General features: G+C 44.9%; 1 protein-coding gene across 1 annotated transcript in view; it reads left to right on the top strand.

Moving 5' to 3' along the window:
* The window catches only part of TSNARE1 (t-SNARE domain containing 1), a 230,486-nt gene that overhangs the window by 39,518 nt on the left and 171,618 nt on the right, over window positions 1–19,350 (top strand). The window contains exon 2 of the mRNA XM_086609340.1: window positions 17,693–17,770. Coding sequence (XP_086465466.1) covers window positions 17,693–17,770 — 78 coding nt within the window. The remainder of the gene's footprint in view (window positions 1–17,692; window positions 17,771–19,350) is intronic.

Here is a 19,350-nt window from a genome sequence, read left to right as displayed (position 1 = left end):
CCTCCAACTTATTAATGGAGCCACAAGAGTTTTAGCTTTCTTTGTCTGTGAAGCTTGATTTTTTAATTTATTTTTATTTTTTACTACGTTTTAAGACAATAGCATGAAAGTCCCTGGACATAATCCCAGTTTATTTAGACAGAGCATGTTTTTAATGACACATTCCTGCTGGAAGTTGCTCCATGTTGAAGTGTTGTTTTCCGACTACTCAGCCAGTTTACATGCACAAAAGTTTACTGGAAGTTTTGAAATTCTGTTATTTAACTGTGATCTTGGGTGAAAATATGTCTGGTCTCTGCATTAAGGGTAAGCAGCATTATCTTTTTTTCTGGCATATCATTCAGCTCTTGCAATTATGGATTTTAAAGCAAAAATGGATCATGAGATTATTTTGTCAGTCTTCTTGGATCACCTATATGCTAAGAACTTACTGCAGTATTATTCGATGTGTATTTAGGTCTCTACATCAGGAGGTTGTTGGATTTGCAAGCAGGATGGGTGGGATGTGCTCCAGACGGTTTTCAGTCAGGGGAACTAGGACCCAAAGCTTTTACCCCATTCACTTTTGCAGGCAGGATCAGAGGGATTTTACCCCTCCAACCTCTATAGAAAAAGGATATGAGATTCAGGAGAGCGAGGAGAGAGCTTCAGAATGGATTGAGAGCAGCCCTGAGGAGAAGGACTTGAGTGGATGAGGAGCTCAACATGAGCCGGCAATGTGTGCTGGCAGCCCAGAAAGTCAACCATGTCCTGGGCTGCATCCAAAGGAGCGTGGCCAGCAGGTCAAGAGAAGTGATTCTGCCCCTCTGCTCTGCTCTTGTGAGACCCCACCTGCAGTACTGTGTTCAGCTCTGGAGTCCCCAGCGCAAGAAGGACATGGAGCTGCTAGAGCAAGACCAGTTGGAGAGGGTCCACAAAGATGATCTGAGGGCTGGAGCACCTCTGCTATGAAGACAGGCTGAGAGAGTTGAGGCTGTTCAGCCTGGAGAAGAGAAGGCTCCGGGGTGATCTTATTGCAGCCTTGCAGTACTTCAAGGGGGCCTACAGGGAAGCTGGAGAGGGACTTTTTCCAAGGATGTGTAGTGATAGGACAAGGGGCAATGGCTTTAAACTGAAAGAGGGCAGATTTCGATTAGATATAAGGAAGAAATTTTTCACTCAGAGGGTGGTGAGGCAGTGGAACAGGTTGCCCAGAGAAGCTGTGGCTGCCCCATCCGTGGAAGTGTTCAAGGCCAGGTTGGATGAGGCTTTGAGCAACCTGGTGTAGTGGAAGATGTCCCTGCCCATGGCAGGGGTGTTGAAACTAGATGATCTTTGAGGTCCCTTCCAACCCAAACCATTCTGTGATTCTATGAGTCTATGATTCTATGTTGCAGGTCACCCGTGTAGGGCCTGGACCACGACTGGGACCGTGTGCTGGGTTTACGTGATGGGGTTTTTGGTAGCAGGAGAGAGGCTGTGGCCCCTGTACCTTCCTGGGCTCCAAATCTGGTTGGACTGGTCTCTGCCCGGGTCAGACTCCCCATCCCCTCAGGCCTGTGCCAAGCCATCAGCGCCTCTGGGAATGTCCTATCTAAGATGGGAACAAAGGAGCCCGAAATGCAATTTGGAGCTGCAGTGAGGACAGGGGGGAGACAGGGGCTGCCAGCCCGACCCTCCCTGGGTGGGTGGCTGCCCATGATGGGCTGCCATCACCCAACTGGAGATGGCCACAGTGGCACAGCTTGGAGAGCTCTGAAGTGCCCCTCTCCCGGGATACCTGCTGAGTGGAGTTCATCCTGCTGGGACTGCTGAGGTTTGTTGTGGCACGGCTGTAGCGGAGAGAGGGCTGAGATGGAGAGAAACGGCCCCACGGCCCGCGGTCAGTGCGGTGGGGCGGGAGGAGGTGCCGGAGCGGGGATCGCCCTCAGCGCACGAGGAGGGGCAGTGGCCCCCGCAGCCATGGCAGGCTGTGGGGCACAGACCCACCGCAGCCCGGGGAGAGCCCGCGCTGGAGCGGGGATGGCTGAGCCTGAGGGAGGGCGTGGGGAGTGGGACTCACGACGAAGGAGAGACGCGTCTGAAGTCTGTGGAAGGACCCACGGCGGAGCGGGCGGCAGCTCCCTCAGATCTGTGACTGTGGTAACAGCCCGTGCCAGAGCGATCCAATGGGTCAGGATCGCATCCTGCAGGAAGGACTCATGGTGAAGTCTGTGGGCTGTCCCATGTGGGGGGGATCCACTGGAGCAGGGAAAGAGTGTCAGGAGTCCTCCTCCTTTGGGAAAGGAGCGGCAGTAACAACATGGATGAACTGACCTGCAGCCCCATTCCCTGTCCGCTGTGCTGCTGGGGAGGAGGGAGAGGCGGGATGAAGGGAAAGGCAGGAGGGAGGAGGTGTTGTTTTTAAGATCTGGTTTTGTTTCTTGTTACCCTCTCAAGTAACTGTCAATAAATTGAACAGATTTGTCCCTGAGCCGAGTCTGTTCTGCCCGGGGCCACGGTCGGTGGGTGCTCCCTCTGTTCCTGTCTCACCCTCAGCCCTTCTGTTACACGTTACTGTGGGTGCCTGGAATGAGCCTGCAGGGACAAAAGAGGACAGAAAAGAAGCCCTCATGACTTTAGTGAGACCCCAGCCAGGTGGTGAACGTGCTTTTTAGCTGCATCAAACCCCGCAAGCAGCCTTGGGTTGGCTGTGGGTGGGAGCAGTTTGGTGGATGCAGCCCTCCAGCAACCACATCTTGCCTTGTTTATAATTTTTGGGAACAGAAGCGGTTTGGGATTTGGTAGATCAAAATGCTGTTGCTCTGGAGCAACATCAATAGCAGCATGGACCAGAGCGCTACTTGTTGTGCTCTTAGCAAATCTCAACCGGTATGAATTCACCCCAGGCTTGTCCACATTGGTCTCATGCCTTTGCACTGCAAACAGATCCACAGTGTCTGAGGAGGCTGTGCTTAGCACATTAACTAATATTTGGTTATTTTATACATATCTTGTCTTTAATTAAGCACAGGTGACCAAAGTGTGTGTGTGTGTGTGTGTGTGGTTTTTCTTCTCTTTTTATGACTTGAGACTGTAAGACGAAACCAATTAGGTTTCTATTTAATGCCTAGTAGCATCATTCCAGAGGCTTTCCTCCTGAATATGCAAGCTTTTCCCTCCAGACATGCACACAACACCTTTCTGAGAAAGATGTGTTTTAGAGATGTCATTCTCCTTACAAATTGCTTCTCTCTCGGTGTGCTCTAATTATAGAAGCTGCACCGACGTGTGTGCACGCATGAAGGCAGCTGCAGGAATTTCAGATAAAATCAATGCACTTAAACTAACTGATGTTAACTGCTTGGGCTGCTCGTTACAATGAAGTGGAAGAGAAGTGCTGATTGACCTCCTCCGCGGATCTCTGGGGGATGTTAAACCATCTCAAGTGTGGAATTAGCACAGTGCAGGGAGTGGGACTGCCAAACTCTGCTTTCCACCCGTTTTGTGGGAAGTTACCAGATGATGAGCTTTCCAACCAGACCGTGAACTCATTGGAACTGAATAGGTGCTTAGGGGCTGATCTCTACCTTCTAGACAAGCCTCCAAGACCTTCAAGACTTCTTTTCTTTGTATCCAAAAGGAGATACTTTCTGTTTTCCGGGAGAATTGGCTACTGTGACTTTTGCATGCCCAGTGTGGTCTTCTGTGTACTCTCTTGGACTTGATTGATCCAATGCTGACCAGCAGCGAAGTCAGTCTGCAAAGCATCTCCTTTCTCAGCAGATACATGTGCCCCACCTAGTCTACATGATCTGGCTTGTGGTCACACAGTGGGGCTGGTGCAAGGGTAACATCTGGCAGCTGCAAGATGATTGAAAGTCTGTGGGAGGCAACTTTTCACCCCTTAAGAATTGCTGATTGCCCCTGAGCAGCACCATTTTACCCATTTGAACAGCAAAGTAGCCCAACTCCTGCTGGAACTCCAGAGTTCCTGCTGCCAAGTACCTGTCCCCTCTGCACAGTGCAGTGGGGTGGGGGAAGGGAGTCAGGATATAATTATGAAAGAAGAGTATAGCACTTCTGATCCTTGGGTCTTCACTGTTTCTTTCGAGGAGGAAGATGAATGGCTTGTTGAGGAGCCATAGAATGGTAGAGGTTGGAAGGGACCTCTAGAGGTCATCTAGTCCAATGTCCCTGCGCAAGCAGGGCCAGGTTACTCAAGACTATGTCCAAACAGCATGTGGAGGGATGGGCTGAAGCTTGCTGCAGCTGAACATGGGCACTGGGGATGCACCATCCTCGCAACAGAGGTGGAGGGAGTTTTGGAGACCCTTCAGTTTCAACCTACTCTTCCCCAGGATCGGTGAGGAGGGGATTTTACCCAACTAGGGATGTGGCACGTCTCAATCTCCCTGAGCTGCATCATGAGATCTGCATGGGGGTGGCTGCTGCTGACTTTACAAGTGATGGGTGGAAAAAGCATTCAGTAAGAGGCCGAGGGAGTGAAGAAAAGATGAAGGAGGCAAAAGGAGATGAAAGGAAGGACAAAGCAGTCCAGCATCCCCAGACAGGCACCCAAGATAGGTCCCCGTTGAGTGGCCGCTATTGGCTCATGGATGGATGAACCCCCTGTCCCAGCCACACTAGTCACAGGCTCCAGCTGCTTGTGCCCAGCCATTTAATGCTGGTTGATGCAACAGCTACATGAGGGAACGTGGGGCAGCTGGGATTTGGCAGCAAATGTCTTTCTTTTGCTAGAACATTATATTTTATTACCGTACTCTTGACGTCAACAAAAATCCAGAGAGCCGTTGGTGGCAACACGCTACTGACGTGTTTGGCTTTAACCATTAATAACGGCGTACGCAAAAGACAAGAGTTGTATTTGTTCCAAAAATCTGAGTGTTTTCCCACTTTCTTTGGTTTCTTTGGAAGGGTTTCTTTGACCTCAGCTGCAGCAACATGTCATGGAAAGAGTGTCAGAAAACGATTGCAGCACTTTGCAAGGATGTTTGAAGAGAGGCTACAAGAGGAAGAGGGACATAGAAGAGTTCAAAATGGTATTTCTTGGGTTTGCTAACAGTCAGAGCTCTAAAATAAATGTCTGCTTTGGGATTCCTTGAGATTTTCCGAAGGAACTGAAGGGTTAGCTCCTGCGGAGGTTATGCATCTCCAGGGGTTTTGCCCTCGGAGCCAAAACTTTTCAGATGTATTTTGCTTTTCACCACTTTGCTGTGTCTTATATGTACACCTCTCTCTGCATGAGCAGTGGTACTGGTACTCGGTGGGGTGATGTAAATAATTGATTTTTATTTACTTTTTAAGTTTTCCCTCCTTATCCCTGATAAGTATGTTTAGAATTTATACAAAAGTGGAAAAAAGAAAAAAGAGTTGCACTGACTGAAATATTTTTTGGGAAAACCACCTTTTTTTTCCTGGTTTTCTTGCTCTTTTGGGAGTTTAAAAGTGGGCAAATTTGGAGAATACACAGTATTGTGGCTCAAAATGTCAAAACCTTTCCCTCTGAAAGCTTGAGGCTGCTTCAACTATGGTAAAGGGAAGAAGAAAAAAAATAAAACTTTCAGCTGAAACTATTTTACTGAGTTTGGCGTTTGTATCTGTTGACCTAAACCAGAATGCTTTAGCTAATAAACCAGTTGTCTAAAATATTTAATTCAGCTTTTCCTTCATCAGTTTCCTGTCACTTCCACTTTCTTGTGCTCATCAGTATCGCAGTGCTGTGGATTTTCTATTTATTTATTTTTTTGGCAAATACTACAATCCATGTCTCAGTTTTATGTTGGCAGAAAGGGAGAAAGTCTGCGTTCAAGTCCATAATAGAGTCCTTTCGATTAAGATGAAGCACAAAATCTGGTCTGCAGATATTTAATGAGTCCTGCTGAGAATGAGAGCGAAGTTCTGCTGAATTAAACAGCAAAAGGCCAGTTTTTGTCTCACAACTGAATGCACAGATGGGCCCGAGGATGGATCAGTCCTCCTGCATATTAGGGTTGAGCCTCAGTGCATCACATGTGCCATTCTTTTCCCATAGGGAAGGGATATTCTTGCTTTTATGAAGGTGCAGAGGGCAGTTGGAGAGGGTCCAGAGGAGAGCCACGAAGATGATAAGAGGGCTGGAGCACCTTTCCTATGAGGACAGGCTGAAAGAGTTGGGGCTGTTCAGCCTGGAGAAGAGGAGGCTCCGGGGTGACCTTATAGCGGTCTTCCAGCACCTCAAGGGGGCCTACAAGAAAGATGGGGAGAGGCTGTTCAGGAGGGCCTGTTGTGATAGGACAAGGGGTAATGGTTTTAAAATAGAGGGAGGTAGATTCAGGTTGGATATTAGGAAAAAATTTTTTACCATGAGAGTGGTAGAACACTGGAACAGTTTGCCCAGAGAGGTGGTGGATGCTCCATCCCTGGAGACGTTCAAGGCCCGGTTGGATGAGGCCCTGAGCAACCTGATCTAGTTGGAGATATCCCTGTTTGTTGCAGGGGGGTTGGACTAGATGACCTTTGAAGGTCCCTTCCAGCCCTAACGATTCTATGATTCTATGATTCATTTATATGACTGGTGTTTCTGATACCAATTCCTTGCATCATGTGGACTTCATTAGAAAAAAAACATCATCTCTATTTTGTCATTAATAGCCTGGATCTTTCAAAAGATATTTTCTAAGGCAATTAGTGCTGAGTACATTAATAAGACCAGAAGAAAGACTGATTAAGAGCTAGTTTAAAAATAAAAACAGTATTTCGTAATTTATATCACCGATAAATCTTTAAATAACGACGTTTCAAAAATATTTGGATTCTTCATCCTTTTCGTTGGCTGTTTTCATGTTACATTTCCAACAGCTCGGGCAGTGAGTGTAAGATGAATCCTTTCCACTTTGTTTTTCGGTCAATTCCTTTGCATTTTCACATCCTGTTGGTGCTGGTCTCTGTGTTTGCATTAGCTGCAGACTGTCCTGGGAATATAACAGTGCAAAAAAAAAAAAATCTGCTTTTACTCAGGTTTAATTTATATACTCATACCACATCATCATCGAAAAAAAAAGAACAAAACAAAACTGTCAGGCATCTTAAATTGTGTTTTTTTTTTTTTCCAACTACTTGGGTATCCTTTTAAAAATACAGGCAGGCACGGCCGTAATGCTTCTGCTCCTGCTTTGGAGCATGAAGAAGGGAACATGATTAGACTTTCCGTCTTAGAAAGCAGGAAGCAATGGGATTTGATAGGGAAATTTTGCAAATGAATTGGTATTTTCCAGTACGTTGATTTATTTCAATCAAAAAATGAATTGTCTTTTTAACTCACTCCTAATCCGCTACTAGCAAAAAAAAAAAAATCAAAAATTGCTTTGTTTTGTTTAAAAGCTACTTAACTGTGTCTTGGTAATACGTCAGAATTATGCAAAACCTTTTAAAATTTTCCTCCCCTTTGCTTAAAAATGGAGAAAAACTCTTAATTGTAAAATTGTCCAACCAAAACCAAAATTCCATGCTCTGCCAGATATAGCAGCTTCTTAATCCATTGCACAGTTCCACTTATTCTTCATAAAATTGTGCTTAAAATTTTAAGTCTATTTTGCAGTTAACCATCATGGAAAATCAACATTATCCCTAATTCTTCTGTCTGGACAAGAGCATCTCAACCAATGTGGATGCCTGTGGTTAAAGTAATTCTCTGAATAACTTCATTAATTTTATGGAGATCTGAGCAGGTGGAACGGGACCCAGAATCCCACTAACTCCTTTCCCATGGGCTGCCAAGCTCTCCTGACCTTCAAATCCCTCTTAGCCATCGTGTTGTTGCCGTGAAGTAATGGGCTTTTTATTCAAATAAAAGTCTTGTGAGTCTTTGACATTTCCTTCCACTAAATCAACAAGAACTTCTTTTTTTTTTGTGTAGAAATTAGAAAGCAGAGTGTGTTTTGGGGTTTTGTTGTTTAGTTGGTTGTTGGTTTTTTTTTTTCCACTTCTGCCTAAAAAGGAATGTGGGATGAGAATAGCTTTTTCTAGCAGCGATATGATCTAATGCAGATGTAGAGAGTACCAGATTTTGTACTTCAGGCCACCGTTCACTTTCTAGCGTCTTTAATGAGCTCGAGAAGAAAAGATTGAAAACCACAAATGGTAACTTGCTGCTGGAAAAGGTCTGATCTGTTCCTAGTATGCTTGCAAAAGGAGGGAACTTGCTAATAAAATAAACTGTTAGGTTAGTAATGTTATAAATTTTGTTGGTTGATTGGGACTTTTTTGTTGGGTATTTCCCACTGCACTGTGAGCTGGAAGCAGCCTCTATCCAGCATCTCTGCCACATCTCACCCCTTTGCTTTTGCTGTGCGGTGTATCTCATCTTCTGGGTGGCACGTTATGCCAACAACTTTCTCTAATGCTGTTTCTGATGCTGTCTGGAACTTCTCTGTTCCTTGTAATAGAATCACAGAATCATAGAATGGTTTGGGTTGGAAGGGACCTCAAAGATCATCTAGTTCCAACCCCCCTGCCATGGGCAGGGACACCTTCCACTACACCAGGTTGTCATGGTACAACATGTACGTACAGTATCTCCAGGCTTTCGATCATAGCTTTGCCGTTCAGTTGTGAAGCCTAACTTCAGAGCTGGAGCTAATTTGGGCAGGGCTGCTATTTCTCACGTATGGCCGCATGGAACGATGTGGTGCTCACCAAGGAGGACACTTCTCTGCTCAGTCAAGAGTCAGTGCCTGGTAGAGATAGAATGAATATGTTTGTCTCAGGGTTGGCTCTAGAGACAACTTCTTCTTTTGATGGACTACTTGAATATTTCTCTTGCTTGCCTTAATACTGCGTGGGTGGGTTTGGGGAGCTGTTTTTGTTGACTACTGCTGTGAGAATGGTGGAGATGTGTCCTCTGGATACAAAGTGGTCTGGCAAAGCTGAACAGTGCGTTGTCAACACGACTGCAAACCTTCTTGGCCAGGCTCCCTATCCGTGAGCTGGTACACTGGCACTGTCTGCAGTCATGCTCTCCTGGACGTGCAGGGTGAGCTGGAGGGCTGAGAAGATACCAGCATTATTATGCACCTAGAGTGTCTCATTGCTTTCTTCTTCAGCAGTTTCTTATTAGCATATATGCTAAAGAAAGAAACAAAAGAGAATAAAAACGTCTTAACTCAAAATAATGCAAAGTAAATCTGATTGAATCTTGATTGCACTGTAAAAAGATAACTAATGTTTCCTTTTCTCTGTGAACCGCTTCTTGGGTGTACACAGATTTGCATTTTTGTGGCTGAGGACTTGGTGCTGAGTTTGGAGTTGCAGGGGGAGGATTCCCTTGCAGTAGGGCAGCAAAGATGGGAATACGGCAAAGCACCCCTGGGTGTAACGCTCCATCCAAGTGGCTTAGGAAAAGCTTCTCTCCTGGCTGATTTGAAATGGAAGTTCAGCGTTCAGCCCCTTTCCTCAGCCTGGTCATGGAGGAGATGACAGTGTCTTAATTCTGTATCTTCTTTAACTTCTGAGGTTGACTTTCACTGCAAATTAATGCTTACCCCTTACCTTCTCTCGGTTCCCATAAGGGATACTTCTCCATGCCTGGGCTGTCCCTTGCCACCCGTGCCACCGGAACAGACATTTGCCAAGCTGCACAGTTTTAGTCCTACTCCCCTAGACCTCACCTATGGGAAGCTTTGTCTGAATAGTCTTTTTCCTTGGCTTCTTAGGCTTTCCTTGGGATAGGCTGTGTGTTTATTATTCCTTTCAGAGATACGTGTTGTGTATATATATTTATAGCTTCATTTTTTTTTCCTAGGATCTTCCAAGAAAGAGCTGTGCTGTGCTCCAGTTACAACTTAGTACCTCTACCAGGAACAGTTGTGCTGGGGACACTGCGCTGCAGTGACTTCTTTGGGGACATATTAACTAAAGCACAAATCCCAGAGGCTTTAAAAAGGTTAATGTATTGAAACTCTGCTTCAGAGAGCCCAGGAAAAAAAAAATGCATGCCTCGGTGGGATCCTTACCAACCTGAAATGATTCTCCCTGCCTGCTTTACCTCCTTGGTCTTGTCCACTCATTGAGTTTGGGCTCTGCACTTAGCTCAGCTTAGAAATTATAAAATCTCTGTCTGCTCTGGTCAACTTGCTATGGCTGTGGTAGGTCTTTCAAAGAAAAAAATATCTGTTAAAGTAGATGTGTATTTTTTTCTCTCATTTTCTCTATATTTTTTCTGCTAGTGTATCTGGTAGAGAAGTAAAGTGCGAGTAAGGTACTTCTTCAGGGCAAGGCTGTGGGATGAGAGACCTCCTGCCTTCTTGGTTTTCCCTTGGGAAGAGGAGGAGGAGGCAGGTACTTCACTACCTATACGCATCTCCCTTTCAGATGAGTGGGACAAAATGGGTTCTTCCAGCTGAGATGCCTTCAGGTAAAGCTTCATTTCAAAAACTAGGAAAATTTTATTTTGTATGTTCAGGAGAACTTGGCCAAACCAGGAAGGTGATTTCGAAAAAAATGAACAGGAGTTTATAAACGTTAACGCAAACAGAGACCCTGAATTAACCCATAGATAATTGAATTCTTGAATACACTGACCTCAGCGTGTGAGAATGGGGGTTGGAAGAGGATTGATGCAAACACTGGCTTCGTCCCATTTGTTAGATGTATAATCTCCTCGGTGCCCTCTTCCTGTGCTGTGGCCATTCCCAGGAGACCCAGGTCTTTTGTACAAGTCACTGCATAAATCTGTAGCAAAGAGCTTCAGAGCATTGCCACGTGAAACAGCACCACGTTTTCCCATGCTGATGGAAAGTGTGTTGCCTGATAAGTGTGATTTTTGCTTACGTTTCCCTTTATCACTTATTTCACTCAACTTCAATAGGAGGAAATAAAAACCTCTGAAGCTTTCATGCCAGAAGCAACTTTGCAACATTAGTCATGATGCTGCTTCTTTCCTTCCCTTCCCTTCCATTTCCCTTTCTATTTTAAGCTCTTTTCCTTGAGGTGAGTAGCCTGGTCCAAACATGATCTTGGCCAATCCTTTCTATGCTATGGTGTTTGTTGGACCTTTTTTGACCGGTTTCAACAGAAGAGCAGAAGTCACGAGGATAAATGAGATTCCTGTGGTCTATACAAAATGGAAACTCAGCTGAAGACCAAAACAGTGTTCTCTCTGTGGAAGAGACTGAAGGCTGGTATGAAGCATAGTGTCAGAAACCAGTGAGTCCACAGCGAGGAGCACCCTGGGAAGCTGTTGAGTACTGGTGAACAGAGGACTCGTCTAGGGTGGGTTAAGTTGTTTGTGCATCCACCAGTTTTTACTTGTCTGTTTTTTGTAGCATTTTATTTTTCCCATGACAAGCTGCTTCCTTGTCTTGACTCTTTCCATTTCCCCCTTTGCCTTCTTCATTTTCTTTACCTCTTCATTTTTAAGTCAGTTATTGTGGAAAAGCTAAAACAAAGACATGAATTTAGCATTTTGCTCCAGAGCAAATCTCTTACTCTTGGGCTAGAGGCTAGAAATCAATCCTTTTCTCTCCCTTGAGTTTGATTTCCCAGTGCCAGAGGCACATGGCTCTCGTTGTGGATCATAGTATTCAATAAAGAGTTATTTTCTTGGATACCATAGGTCATCACTATGAAAAGTCTTCAAGGGAGAATTGAATCCTTGCAGTGGGTCCTCTGGTATTGGAGAAGGAACCAGGTGCTTGATGGGTGAGACTTACCCATTCATCTGGGTCATGAAGGGTTAAACCACAGGGCTCAGTGCAGCTGTCCTTAACCCTTATTGGTAGAGGTAAACTGAGGATTTGGGGTGGATGGTTTGAAATTGTAGTGAGCAGGTTGCTCCCTACCTTCATTTTACTCCTTGTAGGAGTTTCATGGTACAAAAGAGATGTTTGGATACCAAGTAACTTTCTGCTGGAAGTTTCTTCAGCAAAGGATGATATTAAAACTTCAATTAAAGCTTTCAAAAGATCAAAGATGCAGATTCAGGAAATCTGTGACTGTCTCTTACAGAACACAGATGTAGGTCTTGGTGGTACATTGGGGATAAATGTATTACAATTCTGAGGTGCTGAGCTGCTTTACTACAGTCACGGTAAATATTTTAAGTCGGAAGGTTGAATGCTTGTCTTGTTTTTCCTCTTTTCCCTTTTTATTGGAGTTACTGTAATTATTGCCTCTTCTTTTCTGCAACTTTTATTTTGGGTTGCTGCAAAATTGAGTTCAGGGAGGCAATTGACTTCACCTGGCTGCAGAAAAGCCATTAGGAGCTTCAAATTAGTGTGAAATAATTAATAGGCAAGGAAGATTAACAGGGGGAACACAGGCAGTTTTCATTAACGTTAAGTGAAAGGATGTTCCTGTAGATACCTTCACCATGTGTGTTATCCTGGACCTCTAGCTATTCCCTTTGGACATTAATTATATCCAGATCACTAGAGACAAACCCTATAAGCCTGCTCAGGCTTCACATTTAGCTTGTCTTGAAGAGGAATGGGAAGACATTTCGGCTTGCCAGCTCGCTCGGATTTCTCCTTCCCCTGCCACAACTGCTGTCGGTGGTGGTTGGAGTTAAACTAATTGTCACAGCACCTGAGAGCCCCAAGGATGCCCACGTGCATCAGCAGCATTTTCTCCCTCCTGAGCAGGATGGGGAGAAGCAGACGACGAGCTCCCAGGTTATATTTTGCTCTGAGTACTGACACAGCAGTTGTCTACCTGGGCCAGTCCTCATCCCGATTGTCTCTTGTAGACAGAGATGTGATGAATTAGAGATTATGATTGCACCGAAAGGTGGAAAGCAACGCACTGTGAGTCTCCAATGAAATAATGGTTGCAAAAATCATGTATGGAGGCTTGTATGGATTTTTAAGGTGTTCAACCACTCTCTAAACTACCTGAAAGGAGGTTGCAGCGAGATAGGGGTCAGTCTCTTCTCCCAAGTAACAAGCGATAGGACAAGAGGAGACAGCCTCCAGTTACACCAGGAGAGGTTTGGATTGGATATTAGGAAAAATTTCTTCACCGGAACGGTTGTCAAGCATGGGAACAGGATGTCCAGAGAAGTGAGTCAACATCCCTGGAGTTATTTAAAAGAGTTGTAGACATGGCGCTTAGGGACATGGTTTAATGGTGGACGTGGCGGTGCTGGGTTTATAGTTGGACTCCATGACCTTAAAGGTCTTTTCCAACCAAAATGATTCTATGATTTAGGGTTATGTTTGTTTGTTTGTTTGTTTGGGATTTTTTGGTTGGTCCAAAGTGCTAGGAGTAGCACAGAGATCAGGATTCCACCTCTGCATAGCAGATAGGTGTGAGATGGTGTTTCGTGTCTGGATTTAAACCTGGTGCAGTCATCTCACTGATTTTTGCCTAGAGGAAGCAATTTCTGGCATAAGCTGTCTCCAGAACAGCTCTTGAGTTTCTCTTGGCAATACAGAGCTGGGCAGCCAGCTAACAATAAAACATGGTTTGTTCCCTCACTCTCTTATTTACTAGTGGACATATTCCCTTCAATGTTTATTTTGAGGCAGTTTGCTGGGATGACAGGATGGGAAGGGTTAACAGCAGGGGGAAAGCTGCAAAGTCTGGTGGAAGGGAGTTTGGCTTTGATGATGTCTCCTCCTCCTCCTCCTCCTCCCTCTCTGTCCCTCCTCAGTGCACTGTCGGCATCATCCGTCGGACAATGAATATCTTGTACTGTGCACGTGCAGTTATCTCATGATGGGATGCGAATATTTTTCTTGTGAAGGAAAGAGATTTTTTGATGCAATAAATAAAATAAGCAAATGAACCACAGCAGCAAAAAGAAAAGCCAATAAATGCATTTCCAGGAGTGCAGCAAGGTGGATTATGAGGTAGTGGCTCTATCTCAAGCTGCACATTTCCTTAAGATCCCGTTCGCAGCTGAGATCTCCCATTGCAGTTGGCCAGAGCATGCACAAACACACTTTGCTTTGGTAGAGCATGAACTTAAGAGCTCACCCTTTTCATTTGCTGCACCCACCTGTAGCTCTTCAAGCAAAAGACAGGAGAATGAAGAAAGAGTAGGAAAATATCAGAAATTCCAGTATCGATTGCTGTTGCTTTAGAATTGCAATAAATTTAACAGATCATCGCTATTTTCTGGGTGGGGAGAAGGTTGAGCTGACATAGCAGAGGAAGCTGAGTTGTCCTGTCGTCTACCAAGGAGGTTCTGCTGGAAAGCAAATGGGAAAAATAGCTGGAAAATTTAAAAATGTTTTTGGAAATATCCAGTTAAGGAAGTGGAGGAGAAATGGTTTGGGCATAGCATTCTGTAACGTATCCAACCACAAACCCTTCCCAGCTTTCAGGACCCACAGTGTGAGCAGAAGGCACCTTTTCCCAGTTGTTGCCTTGAACTTTATTAGCGTTGGGTCATGCCAAGTGTTTGCTGGATATCGGCAACCTCGTACTTCTTCTTGGGGAATCGTAATATTTTAGCACTCGCTTTATGTAGTCAAAGACATTTAATTTTTTATTGGACACGAATGCACTTCGGATCCGCTTCCGTTCGCAGTCTTGGTGTGTCTCCACTCAGCTTGGCAGTACGGATGCGTTTTCCCTTTGCTTTCTGCTGCTGTTTTTAAATTGTTTTGCTTGTTTACTCCAACTGCTGAATCCTCCATGAATAGTTACGGCATTTCTGCCTGATGTGTGGAAGCTCGAAATTGGAGCAGTTAAAACGAGCTCCTTGTTGCTATTTTCTTTCCTTTTCTAAAACAAAACAACAAAATAAGACCAGAACTGGCAGCATCCTGTAACATGGAATAAAAGTCCAGAGGCAGGAAATCACCGGCTAGGTTCAATGCAATTTTCTCAGCTAAGCCATTCTCCAAGCGTTGCATTTTCAGAGTAATTGTTTGGAAATTCTGGCCAAAGGTTGCATCTGCCTTTGTTTTTTTCATTTAATTTGCACTTGTTTGAGGAGTGGGGTTTTCCTGGAAATCTCTGATAGATATTTATGGATTGAGATTTCAAGCCTTCCAGGGTCTTCAAGGGAGAGTTCATCAGCTCACAGTCCTCTTGCATTTGGTTTATGTAAATATCACACTGAGGCTTAAAAAGTTAAGTATTTCCATGTCTCCGGAGTATGATCCTCACACAGTGTCCTGTTGTGTTTCACTTCTTTTCCATGCAGGAAATGGGGTTCAGAGTGAGCAAATGGATCTCTGCAGGGCAGGTTGGATAAATCCTACTCTCCCAAATTAACATCTGAATTTCTGGGTAGTTTTTAACTTTACAGATCAAGTTTGCACAGGCAGTATTGTTTGGTGTTTCTTTCCCATGGTGCTGTGAGGACTCTGAAATGCAGGCATGCACAGTCTGTGCGATGAAATTGGTGCTTCTCCTGCCTTTTGCAACATTTGCCGTATTTTGCCTTTGTTTTTGGGGTGGTTTTGACATTTTAAATGACTCTGCAAAGGTACCTGATGGATGCTGTGAATCTGCAGGCATGTCCCTGCAGATTCACAAGTCTGCAGTCCATATAATTCAGAGGGTTTAGTTCAGTACCGTTCCACACTGGATGCTTATAATTAAGGACCTGAAGGAATTTCCATCCCTGGTTTCATTGTGTCACGGTTCATCTGAGGCTTCATTCAGCAAAGTATAGAACTGTGTGTGCACTCAGCGTCACTGAGCCAGGCTAAAAATCTGTTGAGGCAAATTCATTTTTCCACAAGAAAAATGTGTTCAAGGTGTTCAAGGCCAGGTTGGATGAGGCTTTGGGCAACCTGGTGTAGTGGAGGGTTTCCCTGCCCATGGCAGGGGGGTTGGAACTAGATGATCTTTAAGGTCCCTTCCAACCCAAACCATTCTATGATTCTATGATTCTATTAACCCAGAGTGTGTCGGCACACTGAAAATCCAGGAAAAACCTCCCAAAACTGGCATCAGTGGAGTCAGTAAAGATCTAAAAATCTTATCCTATGCTGCTTTTTTGGCAGTGATTTAACAAAAGCTGGATCTCGTTAGGAGCAAGTGAGATTCCTGGGGAACGGGTAAGCCCAGGCTAATTTCTCGTGTTATATAGCCTCATATATAAAGCAAAGGAAAGGAGTGTCTGGGACAGCTGATTTAGGACAAACTGCAGAAAGAGCGAGAAAATCTCTAGCAATGAGCCCCTGTGCATTTGGATTAAACACCATTTAATGCCTTGGATTTGTGTCAACCTGGCAGACTGCTCAGGGACTTTATTTACAGCTGGTACAGAGCTGGATCGTCTCACGCGCGTGCTGCCGTGGGTGAGACGTGTGAGAGAAGCAGTGGAAAATCCCCTGATTTGGGGGATGTGGAGCTTGACCTCAAGCAGCAGGACATACATCCTCAGGACCAACCTGAGCAGTGCATCAGGCAGGCTTCTCGTTTCGTTCAATATTCGTGGTTTTCGCCTCGCTCCGGCAATGACTTTCTGCTTTTCCAAATGCAAGTTGGGAGCGTGGTGTTGTAACAGCTTAGGGAAATCTGGTTAAGGGATGCGGAATATGCTGTAGTTACAGTCTGCTGACGTGAAGATATGAATCGTAGCTCCTGTTCGAGTTTCCATAATGCTTCAGCTCAGAGGAGCAGCTCGCCAATAGCAGTGGCTGTGTGCGCTGTAGGATGAGCCCTGCGGTGCTTTTGGATTTGGCTAAAGTTTCAGGTGGAGCAGCTTCTGGGAAACCTGCAAAAGCTGACCCAGGTGGGATGCACGATAGGGCTAAACCATGGGAAAATTTGCTGTAAAGCTGCTGTTGGAAAGCTGGTGCCAAAAACATAGGTATAAATGAGTGACTATTACCCAACACCTGTTTAAAGCTGATTTAAGTGATGTATTATTTCTCTGTATTGTAGCCCAGTCCAACCTCATGTTTCTCCTTCTCTAGGGATGATGAAATGATGAAGCTGTGGAGGAGCTCGGGAGAGTTTCAGGGGATTTAAAGTTAGGAAATGAAGCTAATTAAAAAAAAAAATAAATCAAAAGACATCACCAAACCCCAAAACCCCAAACATTCAAACCCCCCCACTTCAGTGTTTTCCTTGTAAGGCAGATTTGGGTACCTTGGCCAATGTGGGACCTTGGGAATGAAGCTGAGAGGAGTTGTCTGAGCAGTGGCAGTGGCAATTCCTTGCACTGACTCATTGACTCTTGCAGTTGGGCTATCAGGAAGAAATAGGAAGAAGAGGAGCCTGTCTTGGAGGCTGGAAGATGAATGTGTGGAGGACCCATCTGGGCTCCCATCTCCTTCCTACCTCGAAAGCTTTGAGCCCATGGAGCAGTTGCGCTCTGCTCCTTGCTTCCTCCCCTTTTCTGAAGGCAAGACCTGCTCACGTGCCCCTCTGCTCTGCGAAGTGATGGTTAACCATGCTGTTTTGCTCCCAGTTTCTCGTTCATTTGTGCCTCTGATACTCCCACTTCATAAATGATTAGAAATAATTTATATTCTAATTGCTCGTAATTCCTGCAAGTCCTGTCTCAATCCATATGGGCCATGTCTGCTGTGTTGTAGCATCATCTTTGCTGTCCTGATGGTGCTGCAGTAGGTCTTTGCCTGTCAAGCACAAATTGCCTGATCAGACACTGTGTGAGGCTATATCAGAGCACCTACTTGGGCAAAATTTCCAGAGAGAGGAAGAACCTGCATCCCCCTTCAAAGAATCAGCTGGGAGATGAGCCCCTTTCAAAGTATTCGATGGTCTCCAGTATTAATGTATATCTTCTCCCTTTTTGTCTTTGCAGCCACCCAGATTGATCCCAGTGAACTGCAGGAACTTTTTCAGGAGACTTCAGCCAATGTCTTCCGAATTAACTCCAATGGTGCGTATAATGAAAGGTTTCCTAGTCAATTGTGTGCTGTCCTGCTGATGACTCGTGTGCGTGTACACAGGGTATGGCAGCTCCTGTTGTCAGGGAGCAAACATTAATGCAGTTTTTCTGCTGCTGCATCTCACGAGCACCAGCACATGTCCAATACACAGTTCTTTATAAGATGTAAAAATATTCCACCATATGTTCCATTAAACAGACGCAGATATATTCCAATCCTTGCTGAGACCACATCCTTTTCTATTTTTAATTGTGTCATCTGTTACAATAGAGAGTTAGAGTGCAGAAAGGTGGAACAAGCCAGACTCGTTTTCTAATGTGTTGCAGCACTGCTGCGTTCAGAGCCTGTCATATGAGCTTGCAAAACATCTATCTCCCTTATAAAAACACCAGCACCAAAACTCTTCTATTATTCTTCACTCTGTAGGTTGAGTGGGGATGCTATTCCTGCTTATGTCTCCGCAGCCCCTGGAGATGTCGAATGCTTCCCTCCTTTGGAGATAGAGGTTCATCAGTTTTGTTGGGTTGGGCTGGCGGGATGTATTTTGCAGATATTTAAATATAAACTAGCAAGGCTGAATGGTAGTTAATGTTATGGTACCCCAGTTCTAAAACATGCTAGTGTCAGACAAAGGATCTAAAATTATCAGGTACTGATTTTATGGTAGACCTTGAAATTGCTTCTGAATCACCTGGACAGCTTCTCTGTCTGTTCTGTGTCTATGGGGATTGGGTAACAGAGAGGACTGGCCTAGGTGTGAAGTGCCTCTTTATTTCTGTAATTATTCCCCTTCGTGTCCCAGGGCTAAGACCTCAGTCCTTGTAGAAAGGAATCCTTGCTAGAAGGATGGGAAGTAAAACTTCTAAAACATAGTCGTCTCCTCTTTAGAGGAATTGTGTGTGTGCCATGTGCCAGGAAAATTCAAACGTCGTTTTTTCTATGACTACAAGGGATGGGTAGGTTTGGGTTCACTTTCGACAATCATCACCTTGAGTTCAGGACCTCCTGCAACATGGATGTACCTCACCTCAAGCACTGTGAGCCTCATTGCTGCTCTCCATTGTCCCAGAAGGTGAAGGCCTGAAACCAGTACAAGGTCTGGGTAGGCTCCGTGAAGTTATTCAAGTGCCTGGCTTGCTGTAAAATCAGAAGGAAAATAATTATTCACACTGTCCTTTGTGTCTTGGGATGGAATAACCCTGTGCAACAGAACAGGATGGGTGCTGGCTACCTGCAAACCTATTTTGAAGAAAAGACCTGGGGTACTGGTCAACCACAAGTTGAACATGAGTCAATAGAAATTATGTTCTTGTTTGTAATTGCTGAATGGGAGACTATCAAGTATGTGGAGCCATAACCTCTCAGATATGCACGGCAGAAGGGTGAGAGGCAAAGGGCATCTGAAACAGAATGTTCTATCTCAATATGAAGAAAAAGGTTCTGACCATCAGAGTGGTCAACCAGTGATACAGGAGCCCAGAGAGACTGTGAGATCTCCATCCTTGAAGATATTCAAAGTTGGACAAGACCTTGAACAGCTTGCTCTTAAGTGGACCTTCTCTGAACAGAA

Source organism: Tauraco erythrolophus, chromosome 3 (genome assembly GCF_009769465.1).
Source record: "Tauraco erythrolophus isolate bTauEry1 chromosome 3, bTauEry1.pri, whole genome shotgun sequence".
Classification (NCBI taxonomy): domain Eukaryota; kingdom Metazoa; phylum Chordata; class Aves; order Musophagiformes; family Musophagidae; genus Tauraco; species Tauraco erythrolophus.
Note: the sequence above shows the minus strand (reverse complement) of the source record. Positions and strands in the feature narration are given on the sequence as shown.